Source organism: Phalacrocorax aristotelis, chromosome 5, assembly GCF_949628215.1.
Source record: "Phalacrocorax aristotelis chromosome 5, bGulAri2.1, whole genome shotgun sequence".
NCBI classification, from domain to species: Eukaryota; Metazoa; Chordata; class Aves; order Suliformes; family Phalacrocoracidae; genus Phalacrocorax; species Phalacrocorax aristotelis.
In genome coordinates this window covers 55,480,886-55,495,680 of record NC_134280.1, presented here as the reverse complement: position 1 = coordinate 55,495,680, position 14,795 = coordinate 55,480,886, and the positions used below count along the sequence as shown (strand labels likewise).

Sequence of the window (14,795 nt, the reverse complement as noted above, 5' to 3'; positions counted from 1 at the left end):
CTGTAGTAAGAGATAAGAATTTGGAAACCAGGAATAGCCATTGACATGTATCTGCAGATACGCATTCATTCCCCAAAAGCATAATTAATAAAAAATATGTGTTCATTCCCCCTTGAAGTTTACAATTATTTTCAGAAGAACCAGTGGTGATAGATCAGGGACAGCTAGTACTATCCTGTGTGCCATTCGTCAGTGGCAATTTTTTTGGTATCTCGCTTTCACATGGAGTCCTGCTTTATATTATTTTTAGCACTGAATTGTACTCACACTGTTCTTGGAGAAAATGGTACTGTTTGAGGGCATGTAGAGAGAGATTTTAATCCAGTGTGCTTAATTAAAAATATTTGAACTTTGAAAGAAGTGAGTCATACCTCTGAAGTAACATTAGTAGATGTGAGGTACAGCTGAGCTGCCACAGAAAGGTATCAAACATCACACAAATACAGTGACAGTCCAGGCACTATTTCATTATGAAACAGGCTGGGACAAAAGACAAACCTCAGCCTTCCTTCCCCATGGTCTTGCCTTGGGATATGTGCTACTTGATAATGAGGCAGTGTGTACCACTTCTTTGTGCAGCTTGAGAGAGCTACACGTGCTCTCTGAGATGACTGCTGCCTTAGAGCCCTGATGGGACTGGGAGCAGGGTCGGAGATGCCCCTGCTTTGAACCCTGTTTTTTTCTGACAGTCTTAAGTCCCTGCTGTCTTCTTGTATTCCTTCCCAGAACACAAACTGAAAAATAAAACACCGGGGAGGGGGGGAAGTACTAATAAAAGTGCTCTTAACCCTCCTCCTTTCAGTCACTTTGCTTAATTTCCATAGTATTTTTCTACTTAAAATGAGAGATATCAGGACACAGTCCCTCTCTCGCATTGCTCTGACATTGCAGCAAATCCTGTATATGGGTTTTATGCAGCTCTGAGTATTACACTTGTAACTTGCCCTCTTCTGTCCACGCCAATCAGTAGAAGGTATATGGAGGTGGGAGCTTCTTTTTACTCAAGGAGACTTCAGAAGAGGCACAGGCAATGGGTGAACCAAATTTTCAGAGGCCTCTAGGGCAAAGGTTGCAGAATATGGGAATCTAGGGGAATCCCTGTCATTCTACCTCTTGCTCTTGTTTTTCTTACTCTCACCTACCTTTGGTCATTAAGCTACTAGTACTGTTTCTGTGAATCTTCTTTTTTAGAGCCCACTCTGCTTAGCACCAGTAGGATGCCGGTGGTAAAGCTGAATACAGGGAGGTTTCCCAATGCAGGGTGAAACTGTAGAAGTGCAGGGGTCTGACTGTCTCAGCTGAAGCATCAAAATCAGTTGTTACACAGAAGGATACAGCAAGGATACTAACAACCCTTTAAGCTTTCTGTAAAATGCCTGGTGCTTGGCAAATTTACTTAATATTTCTTTATAATAAACTATAGGAGGCAGGGGAAGAAGAGGTAGACTGTACAAAGCTCCCCAAACAAGAAAATACTCAGCAGTAATATAGTAACTCTCTCTGTCTAGGCAGTGAGTGAACTACAACGAAGCCATTAGGTGCCACAGTAATGTCATCAACTTCTGCTGCTTTTTAAGAATTTAGTTATCCTGCTTTCTGGTTAGGGAAGTGATGGGTGGTGGTGGAATTCATGTAGGTATGAGAAACGTTACCTTATTTAATTCTTTTTACATTCCTTCAACTCTATCACAGACCTTTATAGGAAGATTTGTGAAACCCTCAGAGAGCAGATTCATTGCTGGGGCAAAAGTGTTTGTGGCTGCTCAAATCAGTTGGCGGTAGGCTGTTGCCCAAAGGAGGGGAGAGAACCATGCAATACATAACCTGTTGGAAACTGCTCCGGTGGAGGCTGCGAGAGAGTTAATTTTTTAGCGTTGTGGTCCAGATTTGTGGGCTTTACAGAAGCAAAGAAGTGTTTCTTGACTCACGGGAGACACCTTGCTTATAGCAATGCCTTTACCAAGACTGTTTATGTATTTGTTCGTATGTGAACGAACAAAGCTATAGAAAATAATGAGATAGTAATGAAACTGAATGTTCAACATGGTGAAGTATGATAGCTGTCATTGTATCTTTGCAGTTCATTTTAGGTTGGACAGTAAGTATAGCTGTCCAGAAAAACATCTGGTACTTCAAAGGGGAGCTGTACAAGGCCTCTCTGTGGGGTATTTGTGGTGAATTCTTAGATCATTGAAATCTATTTACTTGGTTGGCTTTACAAGAGAGAAAGCTGTTATCACTTGTTTTAGTGAGGGTAATAATGTGAGAAAAAACCTGTACTTAATGTTACCTTGCCAGCATGATGCTCTTTGTGTCTAAAGATGCCCTGTTCAGTTCTGAGCAGCTTTAAACTAGTGGGAATTTCAGTCTCGCAGTTGATTGTCTTCAAGTGACATAATGCTTGAAATAAGTATGGATTACAAAGAACACTTCACGTATCTTGGGAGAAGATTACAGGTTTTCAGTTTAACGGGAAGGGGTTTTATGATGACTGCACATTCCCATTAAGAAGAGCTGCAGAGTTATAAATTTCCATCTGATAAATACCACACTGAAGAATTCTAAGATATAGTACACAAATTACCTGTTCATAAATATGAATAAATAAAATATTTCATGATAAATGTAATGATAAATACTTTCTTTTTAGATACCAGGGAAACAATGCCATTGCCCTGTTTGTCATATATGTGCCTCACACCCACAATCCCTTGTCCATGGTGCAGTGTCTTGCCCAAATTACAGTGCTAAATGCCAGAAACACCAAATCTGTTTTCTTCAAAAAACTGTTAGGAACACAGGAAAACCTGTATAAAGTTTGCATTACTACAGAGAGGTACTGGAATTCTAAACAAACTTAACTCAAAAAAGAAAAGATATTATCAACCTAATAGTGCTGTTTTAAGAACAGTTTATTTCACAATACAAATAGATCTCAAAACTTCACATTTAGAAACACGGATAACTGTAGATTGTGTGGTGCCTGTAAGAAATCCTTTTACTATGCAACTAGCATGTTAGTTGCTCTAGCCACTTATGCTGTGTCAAACAGGATCCTGTAGAGAAGCAGTACAGAACCTGGAACAAGTTGGAGCTACAGCAGTTAAAGTCGAAGACCCTGCTGTAGCTTATCAAGAGTTTATGTTTCACAGTTTTCATTCAGCAGATGGATTTATCTTCAAAGGTTATCTTCTATCTGTTATAAGATCTTTAGATCCTGGACTGGTATCTGTTTGCAGCATTACAATATTTTTAAAAAATGAATCCGTCTTTGGAAGAAATACAACTTTCTTGGGTTCTGTGAAAAGATAGCTTTTAAAATAAAATCATTCAATATTTCTGGTATGTTTAGTGAGATTTATTTCTTGAATCTGTTTGAGATTTCTCTTTACCTAACTCTCACATTTCAGTTTTTCTGGATATTGTTAAAAACCACAAATATTTTACTTTAGAATTTAGACTAGTTGCTTTATTTTGTCTTGCTGGGGAAGAATTCTTGTATTCTTTATGTGCTAATAGAATGTTTTTCACAATTTTTTTTGAATTTTCAGTTTTTATCTGTTACTCTAGGAGTTGTGATTATAAGCATAAATTTGTAGTTCAAGGCAAATTAGTCAAGGCAAAATAGCTGTGCATACTGTTATCTATGTTATTATGAAAATCTCTTTTGAAGGCCTGTGAGGGCATTTCTGCCAATAAAGTTAAATATATTTGTGATTGCTTGCACAAGGGTGCTAGTCATACGGAAATACATACTCAATTAATTTTGTGCAAACAGCATGGCTCTTTTGATAATGATTAAATTGTTCATAGAGCAAGAGAGATAACTATAGGAAAATGAAAGCTCTTTAAATCAGGTGAAGAAAAGAAGAAGAAATCCTCATTTAAAAGTTCTTAGAATAAATACTAAATTACTTGTATGTAATTATTGATAAAATGCCTTTTCAATTTCAGAAAATTTTAAATATGATTTGTTTTTCAATACTAATAACGCTAATAATGTAAAACTTTAGGAAAATATATTTATATATAGATACTAGGTATACTTCTTCTGAATGTATTTTTTTTTCTTTGTTTTTTGATAGTCTTGTTAAACATGGGGATGTGTGCTTGCAAGCAAATGAATGTCCCTGTTCGTGGAAAGGAAAGGAATATTTTCCAGGTGACAAAGTAATTTCTTCTTGTCATACATGGTAAGCAGAGATCTATTTATGTGGTTATTTCATTTTAGTTGTGTATCTATGGGTTGATTATTCCGTCATGTTTCTTAATCATAAATTTCACACCAGATTCTGTTAAATTATCCTAATTTTGTGTTTACATTTGTTCAAAGAGCTATGAAAATGACTTTTTTTAAGGGTTTGTTGTTTCAAGGAATTTGTGTATATAACAAAATAACAGCTATTTAGGAATTAAAAAAAAACCCAGAAACTTGATTTAGAAAAATCATGGTTTTGATTATCAAGGTAATTTAAATTAATATTCCTTGGCCAGTGTTCATAAAGTACAGGTAAAATCCTTCAAATATTACGCCTGACTGACATTTGTTACTTGTTTATTTTCACATTTAGCACTGAATCTGAGCAGTTTAAGGACCCAAAACATAACCCTGTGCCCATGTGCCCTGTGTCCACTACAATGATAAATTAAGGAGAGTACTGAGCAACATCATATACTGAGTATAGTAATAGATAAATTGCTTGCTAATTTTAGGTGTGTGAATAAGATAACTCATAAATCCGTCGGCTTTTAAAGGAAGTGTTCCAATAGACATGGGTTGATAGGATCACTCAAATACATGTAGAAACCTATTCCTTTTCCTGTCCAGTGTTGTAAATGCAGCACATACCCTATAGCTACCTTACTCTGTGAAGTTTCCTAGTGCGCACTCAGCAGAACGTAGTACACTACCATTTCAATAAGCTTGGCAAGAGCTAAGATGAGAAAATATACCACATCTGCATGATCCTGAAACAAACTTGTTTCCTGATGGGCCCTGCCTGTTTTCTTCTCTGACCACTGTTGAATGTTGCAAGCTGATACTAAGCAACACTATTTGTCTTACCAAAGCCTCAGAAAAATCAACTGTACTATCAAATGTCAGGATACTATGATAGTGGTGTAGCCTCCAGCTTCTCAGCAGAGCAGTTCCTTCCTTTTGTCCCCTTCTTTTAGCTTACCAGGAACATTTGACTCATGTCACCTGGTAAACTACTGCTCCTGGCCTACACAGCTCAGTATAGCCTAGGACGGTGAAGGCTTGTCCAGTCAGCACTAATTACTGCCTTGTCTGGATGTCGTTGCCCCCTCCAGCCTTGTGCTGACTGCCTACCTCTGCCTCTCGTCAGGTCCTCAGTATCTGCTCTAGAAGATATTTGTAGCCCTTTGGTCGACTGGTGAAGCGACTTACAAGCCATCTCCACTGGGCAGGCAGGTAAAGCGAGCCGGGTTATTCACCCCCTTACTTCCAAAGGCCTCTCCAATTGGACCTGGTGTAGGATTGCTTGCATCAGAAAGAACTATTATATTATTATATACCATTGAGACTTCACCAAAGGCCACAGCAGTGCAGGCAGAGAGACACACTGGATATTTAGCCTTCTCTCTTTTTTTTTTTTTTTTTTTCTTCCCCTCCTGAGGCCAGGCTCATTGATTCATGTACAAATCCTTAAGGTTGTCATGGCTTTTCTAGTCTTCCACTCCCAGAGGCAAAGTCAGATTAAGTGATAATGGCTTTCTGGCAATCAGTTGTCCCTGGCAGATGGGAAGTCTGTAGCAAGCTCTGCTTGATACAAAATGTAGAATGTCTTTGAGACTGCTGTGTGTGTATACAGGGGTGTATTTGATACATCAGGGGAAATGTGCATTTCTGCTCATGCAAAACATGAGAATACTCTTGTGCAAATAAACCCATTTAGGCACTCGTAACAGTTACAATGACTTTATTGTTATTTAGTGCCAGAAATAGTGTGCGTTGATACTAAATATCGTCTTATTTGTATCTGATGTAGTATTAGCAACATAACTATTAATCTCATTTGTCTGATGAACAGTAAAATGGCAAATAAAATAATTTCTTAAATTGGCAAAACTACCAGTGGAGTGTCAGGAACTTTCAGTCTAAGCTCTGGGGTCTGGCTGAACTGCAGTTCTAGGTTTCCCAAGTTTGGTTTTCAGTGCAACTGCCTGATATTGTTTACATCTGCTGGCGAGATTAAACACAAAAGGTTATTACACTAAATGAAGGTATTAGAGCAGCATTTTGGTGCTTTGCTGCACAAGGTAAGATGGGTGGTGCTGTTAGCTATGCTAGTTTGCTGTTGTACATTGAGACTATTGAGAAAATGCTGGTTAGTCTCTGTGGGCTGCTGAATTGGGCCTTCTGTATTCTTAAACAAATACTTCTTGGAAATACTTTTTTTAAAAAGCTAGTTATAGTTTGGAAGATGCTAGTAGCCTTTTCCAACTGGGACTTTCTAGAGCACTTTCTGATAACTAAATACTGGTTTATTTAGTATGAAACAAGACTGGTGCAGAGGACTTTGAAGACATTGTGTAATGTGTTAAGATTCCTGAAAAAGAAAGTACACAAAGAAGCTCCTACTCTTTACATGTTGAGAAGTGTTTCTGTACCAGTCCTTAACAGATCAGCATGTGGAAGAGGATTTGAGTAGCCTAAGAGTAAAACTGAAATCTAATGTCTCACAGAGAGCATGAGAAGCAGCACTTTCAGTCCAAATACAATTTCTTCTATTTGCCCCTCTCTTCATTGGCTTGATGAGGTTCCTGCCTTAGGTACTGATTTGAGGTAACTGGAGTTAGCTAGGTGAGACCTATTGCCATTTACTTGTGCTTTGGTACAGCGAACACTTTTCACATGTTGTGCTTTTAACTTATTTTAACCATGTGCTTAGTGTATTTATATATGTAGTTATACAAATCACAAGCAGTGGGCCAAATCAGTGATGGGTTATGTGGAGTCTTGGAAAATCTGGAAAATGACTCCAGGTTGGTGCAAATTGCATGGTAGGGGAACAGAAGGAAACACAATGCTACTAGTAATTGGAGGTGCCTAGATTTTCTGGATGATTTCTGCTCTTTTGAAAACAGTGGTGTTCTGACCCTGTCATACATGATAGCAATATGAACAGAAAAGGAAAGGTTATACTGACGAAAACTTCATACTGCTTGGTGTTTCAGCATATGAGATGCCAAACATTAGTGATTTATCAAATATTTCCATCAGTCATATTAATACTTTAGTTATAAAATGTGAAATGTTCATTTAATCAGGAAGTTTAAAATTCAATATTTTTGAAATTAGATATGTGCCGAAATTGTGTCACATGCTGTGTTTACTTTAATCTATATTCATAAAATATACCTGTAGTAAAGCTATACACGGGCATCAGCTTCTCAGGGAAGTTTTTAAGTGTCCAGGTGATTTAGAAACAAAAAATAACATTTAAAAACTGATCTGTCGATATAGGAAATGAAATTGTATCCATTATTTATAAATCTTTTCTGAAGTAATTTCTAAAAACATTATTTAGCTTGCAAGAGGGTGATATAGAAAGAGACACAGTATCCAGTGCTGAAAAACCTTGCTGTTAGGCAGTACAAAGCAAAGGTAATTCAGAAAGGTTTGAACAGTCCCTTAGTGTATGTGTGATAAAAACATTTTGATCCTTAAGGCAGCCATAGACAGAACTTGAACTATTCTGCAAGCCCCATAACTGTTAGGCTAGGATTTGGGGATGATAATACCTAGGTGTCTGGGAAAAAAAAAGAAAAATAAAAGAAAACCAACCACCCAAAACACAGTTCTTTTAAGGAGCCTACACACCAAAATAGCACTACTAAAATTTTTCTTTTGCACTTCCATGAAATTCTTGTTCAAGCAAAGAGTGAACAGAGACTGTAGTAGTAGGACGTACTGCTGTTGATTCTAAGACTCAGCTCGTATAGAAACAGATGTTCTGTGAGAAGCTGAAAAAGAAAGCTTTATCCTTGCGGCACATTATTGACGTGAGTTACTGGAGAATAAATTGTATTACTTCAGGTGGCATTTTTTGTTTTCTTGTTTCAACAAAAGAAATGCCCTTTTGGTGTCTATATATTCTGGAACTGATAAATTCTAACAGGAAGAAATACAGTCTGTGTTCAATATGTACATTTTTCTTTTCCAATCAATTTATATATGCTGCTTCTAATTAACATTTCAAAATGCTTCTGTCTATAGTCATTATTCTTGCCTGCCTTTTGGTATTTTTGCTTCCCAGTACAATAGCTGTAATAATTGTCCATGGTTACAGTTACCATTATTGGTCATACATTTTTCAGTGTTTGCCAACATGGATCATTTCAATGCACCTTCCATCCTTGCCCATCAATGTGTACTGCGTATGGGGATCGGCATTACAGAACATTTGATGGACTAACATTTGACTTTGTTGGAACTTGTAAGGTATACCTAGTTAAGGTGAGACTTTTTTTGTAAAGCCTCTGTAAAACTGGATTTTAAAACTACCTGTTAAAAAGTATCCTTCTCCTTATTTCCTATCTGTACATTTTATTGAGTTCTACATGCTGTTTCTTAAGCTTTGTTGTTGCTTAGACTTTGAATCATACATAATGTAATAATTATACACTGAGGTTTCTGCTAATTGAACTATGTAACAATACGCATGTTTATATTAGTACATTGAAAAGTGTCCATTTCTTTCTTTTTTTTTTTTTTTCTTCAGGGTACTTCTTCAACCAGTTTTTCTATTATTATAGAGAATATTAACTGTTTTAATACTGGAATAATTTGCAGAAAAAACCTTTTCATTACTATTGGAAAATCTTTATTAATATTTGATGATGAAACTGGAAATCCAGTAAGTTTCAGTCGTTAACACTGATCAAAAGGTAGCATATGTACTTCTCTGGGTGTTCTTTCCTTTCGTTAGCCAGAACTTACTGTGCCACTTAAGTAGCAGAGGCGTAAATATCTTTACCATGAATGCTGATCACATCTGGATTCATCAAGGGAAACCTTAAACAAAATCTTGCCTATATTTCACGGAAATGTAAGATGAAATGATCATATTTCTTTTGTATAGACTTAATTCCTGGTTAGTGTCTTAGGAAAAATCCAGATATTAAGTCAGTGAGAGTTTTGCTATTAATTCCACTGGAACTAAGTGTTCAGTCTGGCCTGGGATGTATAGGAGCAGTATTCCTATACAGCTGTAAAATATAGATTGCAGCCCCTGCTATATCCTCCAAGCCTTAATATAATTTTTGTTTGGCCAAACTGCAAACTCTATTGCTGTAAATATTTAGTGTATTTAGTAATTTTAGTATAAATAGTACTATATACACTTTATAGACTGACTATACAAAGGAAGTTGTGTCTCTTTGTATGAGGTATTGTGCAGTTAAACTGGATCTCTTAGTCCATGCTACAGCTAATTCAGAATCTGTTCCTGGATGGAGAGAAGAATGCTTTATGTAAATAAGATGGCAATCTCTGGATGTATTTAGAGAATTCCTTATTTCCAGAAGATGCTTCATGCATCTTTATATCTATCTGTATTCAAAAAAATCATGGGGCTAAGGCCTGCTGAATGCAGTCATGTATAACTAAGTGAAAATCATAACCAGGAGCCTTAAGATGAATTTCTTACCTCACAGATAAATCATTAATATTTTTATCTTCATTCCAGTTGTTGTTATCTGTCCTGTAAATTTCATATAAAATCAGCTTTTAAAATAGGAAAATCGTAAAAATACACACAGTTCACAATCAAAATCCAGACCACTTTTGTTTAAGCATTTACCCCTGTGAGGCTTCCTGTCAGTTTTTGGACTTCTGTCTGAGAACAATGTCATTCATTTTAAGTGTTTCTTTTCCCGTCAAGTGAACATTTAGTGAAGACATTACTTACGTTATAAGTTGCCTTGTTTTATTTTGAACAGAGCTTATCTAGTTACATAGATGAACTACAAAAAATACAGTTATGGAAAGCTGGGTTTTTCTCTGTCGTTCATTTTCCTGATGAGCACATCACCATTCTTTGGGATCAGAGAACAACAGTTCATGTACAGATGGGTCATCAGTGGCAGGTAAGTGGAAATCAACACTCTTATTTTCATTTCTCTGAGATATTTATGTAAGTCTTTTTAAGTAAGACACATTATCATTACTCAGAAACTAGACAAGGTGTCAGAAATCATGTAGGAACTCAGTGGCAGAGTCAAGGAGAGAAGCATTCAACTACCTTGTCAAATATTCATTCTCATTTACCTTTTTCTTTTTCATTCATTATTTACTGTCTAACTTCTGTAACAGAAACAAATACTTTCGAGGCAACATTCTCCTTTGGTACTCATTCTTTATATGGCTGGAGGAGGTGTTATTTTCCTGACGCATAAAAAAGTACACAGTTAGCAATCAGGTTACTTCTCTGAACAAAAGATCAGCTTCTTTCTCAAAGGCTTAGAGATACTTAGTTGAAAGGGAATAATATTGATGTTGTCAAAATAACGTATTTTCTGTAGCTTTATTATCACAAAAAGGTGAACTGTTCTGGCTGAAAATTAGCTGAAAAGGATCAAATTCATAATTTGTAACAAATTTATAATTAAACAACTGAAGACAGGAACTTAAGAAGCAAGCTTTGAAAGCAGCCATGTCTAGTAGTGTTTTGTATCATACAGAAATATGGTTTTTTAATATAAATTTTTTTCCCAGGGTCAATTGACTGGATTATGTGGAAATTTTGATCTGAAGACAGTAAATGAACTGAGGACTCCAGATAATTTTGAATTAACAAACTCACAAGAGTTTGGAAACAGCTGGGCAGCTGTAGAGGTACATAGTAAAAAGAATGTGTTTGTTAGTAAATTTTTTGTTGTTACATCATATAATTTATCTAGAATGAAAACAGAGATTCATTTCTGGAAGTACCAGTCAGGCAGCAATGCAAATGGCAATAGCAATTGTTCTTACAGATACTATAATCCATTAAGGAGAAGGAAATAATCACCTTTATTTCTACATAGTGCTATAGTGTTGAGAAAAATGCTGAATCTACAAGTGTCTTTGAAGAAGTTGTTTAAACAGTAGTCATTTTTTTATGTAATGGAAGAATCATGGGTTCACTTCAGACTGTGTTGTCAGTGTAGTTGATCTTTCATAGCTGGGAAATATTTATCTGTGAAACCATAACAACGGAAAGAAAAAAATATTCTTCACATATGATGTAAAGTTAAAAAATGAACTTTTTTAGTGTGATGTGTCTAGTGGTGTTCATAGAAATGTTTCTTCCTAGTAGAGTAAAAAGATCTCTTCTAATGTACGTCATCTGAGTGAACTTTGTTATTTATGTAAACTAGACTATTCACTTGTAAGGACTGCAGATTAGCATCCCCTTTTAATTCCATATCTTAGTCTGGCTTTAGTTTCCTAAATGATGCATTTGGGGTTTTTTTTACATCTCTTTTTTTAAAAAACAACTTTCCAAGTTCAAACACAAAGTGGTTATGAAACAAGTTTCTCACCTTGATTTTGCTTTCTGGTTAAGTGTGTTGACAGCTCTGACATTCGAAATCCATGCAGTTTGAATCCCCTTAGAGAGCCATTTGCCAAGAAGGAATGTGGAATACTGTTAAGTGAAGCCTTTGAAGCTTGCCATCCAGTGGTGAGTTGTGGTCGCATATAGAAAGATGTAAAAGTGGACATATCACTAGAGAGAAACTTCACTCTTCAACTTGCATCACTTTTAATCTTCATCTTGTCTTCCGTAACATAATAATTTTGACTACTGTAGCAAAAGAGAACACAAAGAAAGTATAACCCATACCTATTCTGATTCTAAAATGTGAATATTTGACTGGACCTATAAGGGCTACCTGCACTTAGCTGACCTAGACAGTAAGCCACTTTGGCACCAGTTTAGCATTCTACAATATGGATAGTCCTATTAGTCCCCTTTGTAATTAATACAGACTAAATTATATCCAATTTGTGCTATCTTTTTTTTCATCCCAAGCACTATTTGCATAAGCATAACAACTTGCTTTTGTCAATTGTATTACATAGCACGCAAGTTTTTCAGGCATATTTCAATAAATCAACAGTTTCTTCTAGGCAGTATCAGATGCGAAGAACTCATTCCTAGAAAAAAATGCACGTATCTCCTCACTCAGGCAACCACCTAAGGAAATAAATGAGTCATGCAACATGTTCTGACAGTCAAAAGGCTCAGGTTCACTTGGAGAATGAGGGGGAACTGATTTCCAGAGCTAGGTCTTATATGGAAAATGACATGTCCTGAGATGTTCAGGTACTGAGACTGTGTGCATGGCTTAAAGAGTGTGTCAGAATGATTCCTAGGGAGAAGGGAGATCTCATATGAAAGACAACCAGGAATCTTGCAAGGTTGCTTTGTATATTATTTTGGAAGGAAGTAGAAGCTGATGCTAAGGTTGTTTTAATGTAACATTGATTTAGTCCACTTTATAAGGTTGGTAGCAACCAAGTTCCTCATAAGTGTGTATTTCTCAAGTGTAAATCCATTTAAAATGTGTAAGAATTCAATAAGTGAGTTATCATTGGCAGTTTTTTTTTTTAAATTTTGTCACTTAAGACTTCAAAATAATCTAAGGGAAAAAATCCCAAATTTGCTGGTGAAATCGCCTAATAATATGAAGAGAATGAACCACTCTCACATGAAGAGTTTTTCTATCTACTTTATTATTTCTTACATTTTACGTATATCTAACTTTCTTAACACTTCTGAGATTTATTGATTTGTGATCAGTTTAGAGAAATTTTATCTTATTTCATAAGCCTCTTTGTAGTTAGTTTATTACGGTTTAAATATTACAAAACCATAGAAAACACAAGCTCATATCAGCATCTCAGTGTGCATGTTCTGAATGGGTCATTGACTTAATTGCGTTACTAAGTACTGTACAAGATTTTATGATGTGTTCTAATAAACTGTTTTTCATGTGTTTCAGGAAACATTTAAGTTAAAATCTTTAATGCTTTGAAGTCATGTATTAAATTTTGAAAGAGTCATAGCTTTGTATTGAGGTGATTGTTGCCAGGGTCTATATGGATATTTTTGATAAGTGATATTTTTATTTCCAGATTGATGTCACCTGGTTTTACTCAAACTGCTTGACAGATACCTGTGGTTGTAACCAAGGAGGTGACTGTGAGTGTTTCTGTACAAGTGTTTCAGCATATGCCCATCAGTGCTGCCAGCATGGAGTTGCTGTAGACTGGAGGTCCCCTAGAGTGTGTCGTAAGTTTACTTAACTGGCATTGCCAGCAGCTGCCACTGTCTGCATTCATAGACCCAGACCTGAAAAATCAGTAACATTGAGTTACCTGGGACCATGAATTGAATCACTAAGCCAGACTGGTAGGACAATGAGCGGGTGCCTCTCACTTCCCTCTGTGTTCATTTCAGTCTAGCTGGATTACATGCATCTTTCCATGTTTGTGGGTGGTACTATTCTGTTTTTAATTGCCTGACCTGTGATGTGAAAGGAGAAGTCATGGGAAGTCTGTATTAGGATATGGCATCAGGATATCAGGAGGATATGTAACTCAAACCAGAGTTACAAAGTTAACAGCTCAGGTAATTTCCATCTTGAGGAGGACTTTGCCTCTTAACAGGGTCTAGGAGACAGCTGCCTTACCACTGCCCCAGAGCAAGTGTGAAACTTAAAGGTCTGCTGAAGAAAAACAAGTAGGTTTTTAAGCAGGACTTTGTCATTACCTTGGTATCCCTATTCAACAATGCTTAGAAGTTGTAAAAAAATCTGAGGCCTTTTTCTACGGCACTGAGTGCAAATGTCTAACAGGAGACAGTTGTTTCCCCAAAGACATGATAAAAACGTGCAAGATAGAAAGAATGGAAGGAAACAAGCATTTCTTTAACTTTGCAGTTGAACAGAGAGAATATAGAGCTTGCTCAAAGTCACACAGCAAACTTGCCATAAAGCAAGAGGGTTACTCTTAATTTTTGATAGAAATGGTGTGTGTATTTTAATGTGAGTTTGGAAAGGCAGCAAAGCTTAGCCTTAACCACTAGAGGTCACAAAAAGACAGCTGTAGGTATGTAAGCTTAGTCCTTCCTACTAGAAGACAGTATTTTATTTAAATTGGTGTAGTTTAAATTAGTATTTTATTTAAAGCAGTAAATATGTGGCAATAGTTTTTTAAATAAATGTTTGTGTATGATCTAACTTGGCCAAGCATTTGGCTTACCTATTAATCATAACGGGTAATGGAAAACCTGTTTATCTGCAGAATGCCTGCAACTGCATTTCTTTTCTTTTTATTTTTTAGCTTATGATTGTGAATATTTCAACAAAGGTAAGTTCTAAAGGAGCTGATAAAATGTCAATAGACTCCTTGGTTTCTTTTTATAATTCTTAGTACTTCGTATAAAAATAATGTGTTAATGAAAATAGTAGTGAATTATTATATTATTTAAACAGACAAGATCCTGTTTTACTGGTCTACTTTGCTTTTTCAAAGGGTTTTAATTTCATAATATCTTTTCTTTCTGGGCCTTTCCCCAAAATATGTGTTTAACGCATTGTTTTTGCATTAATGGATCATGGTTAAACAATTAAATCATTAAGTAATTAATAGACTATTCAACCCAATAATACTAGTGGCACTACTTGCTTAAGGCATACTGCAGTGCAAAACTGATACCTAGTGGGTCTGTTAAACCAATCCTGATCTCCTGTGCAGCCTTCAGAGGGAGCTAGCTGTTAAG

General features: G+C 36.2%; 1 protein-coding gene across 1 annotated transcript in view; it reads left to right on the top strand.

The window, feature by feature from the left end:
• Positions 1–14,795, top strand: part of OTOG (otogelin) — a 106,281-nt gene that overhangs the window by 46,330 nt on the left and 45,156 nt on the right. The window contains exons 24-31 of the mRNA XM_075094663.1: positions 4,086–4,193; positions 8,344–8,482; positions 8,748–8,882; positions 9,967–10,113; positions 10,742–10,861; positions 11,574–11,690; positions 13,148–13,304; positions 14,357–14,383. Of these exons, the coding sequence (XP_074950764.1) occupies positions 4,086–4,193; positions 8,344–8,482; positions 8,748–8,882; positions 9,967–10,113; positions 10,742–10,861; positions 11,574–11,690; positions 13,148–13,304; positions 14,357–14,383 (950 nt within the window). The remainder of the gene's footprint in view (positions 1–4,085; positions 4,194–8,343; positions 8,483–8,747; positions 8,883–9,966; positions 10,114–10,741; positions 10,862–11,573; positions 11,691–13,147; positions 13,305–14,356; positions 14,384–14,795) is intronic.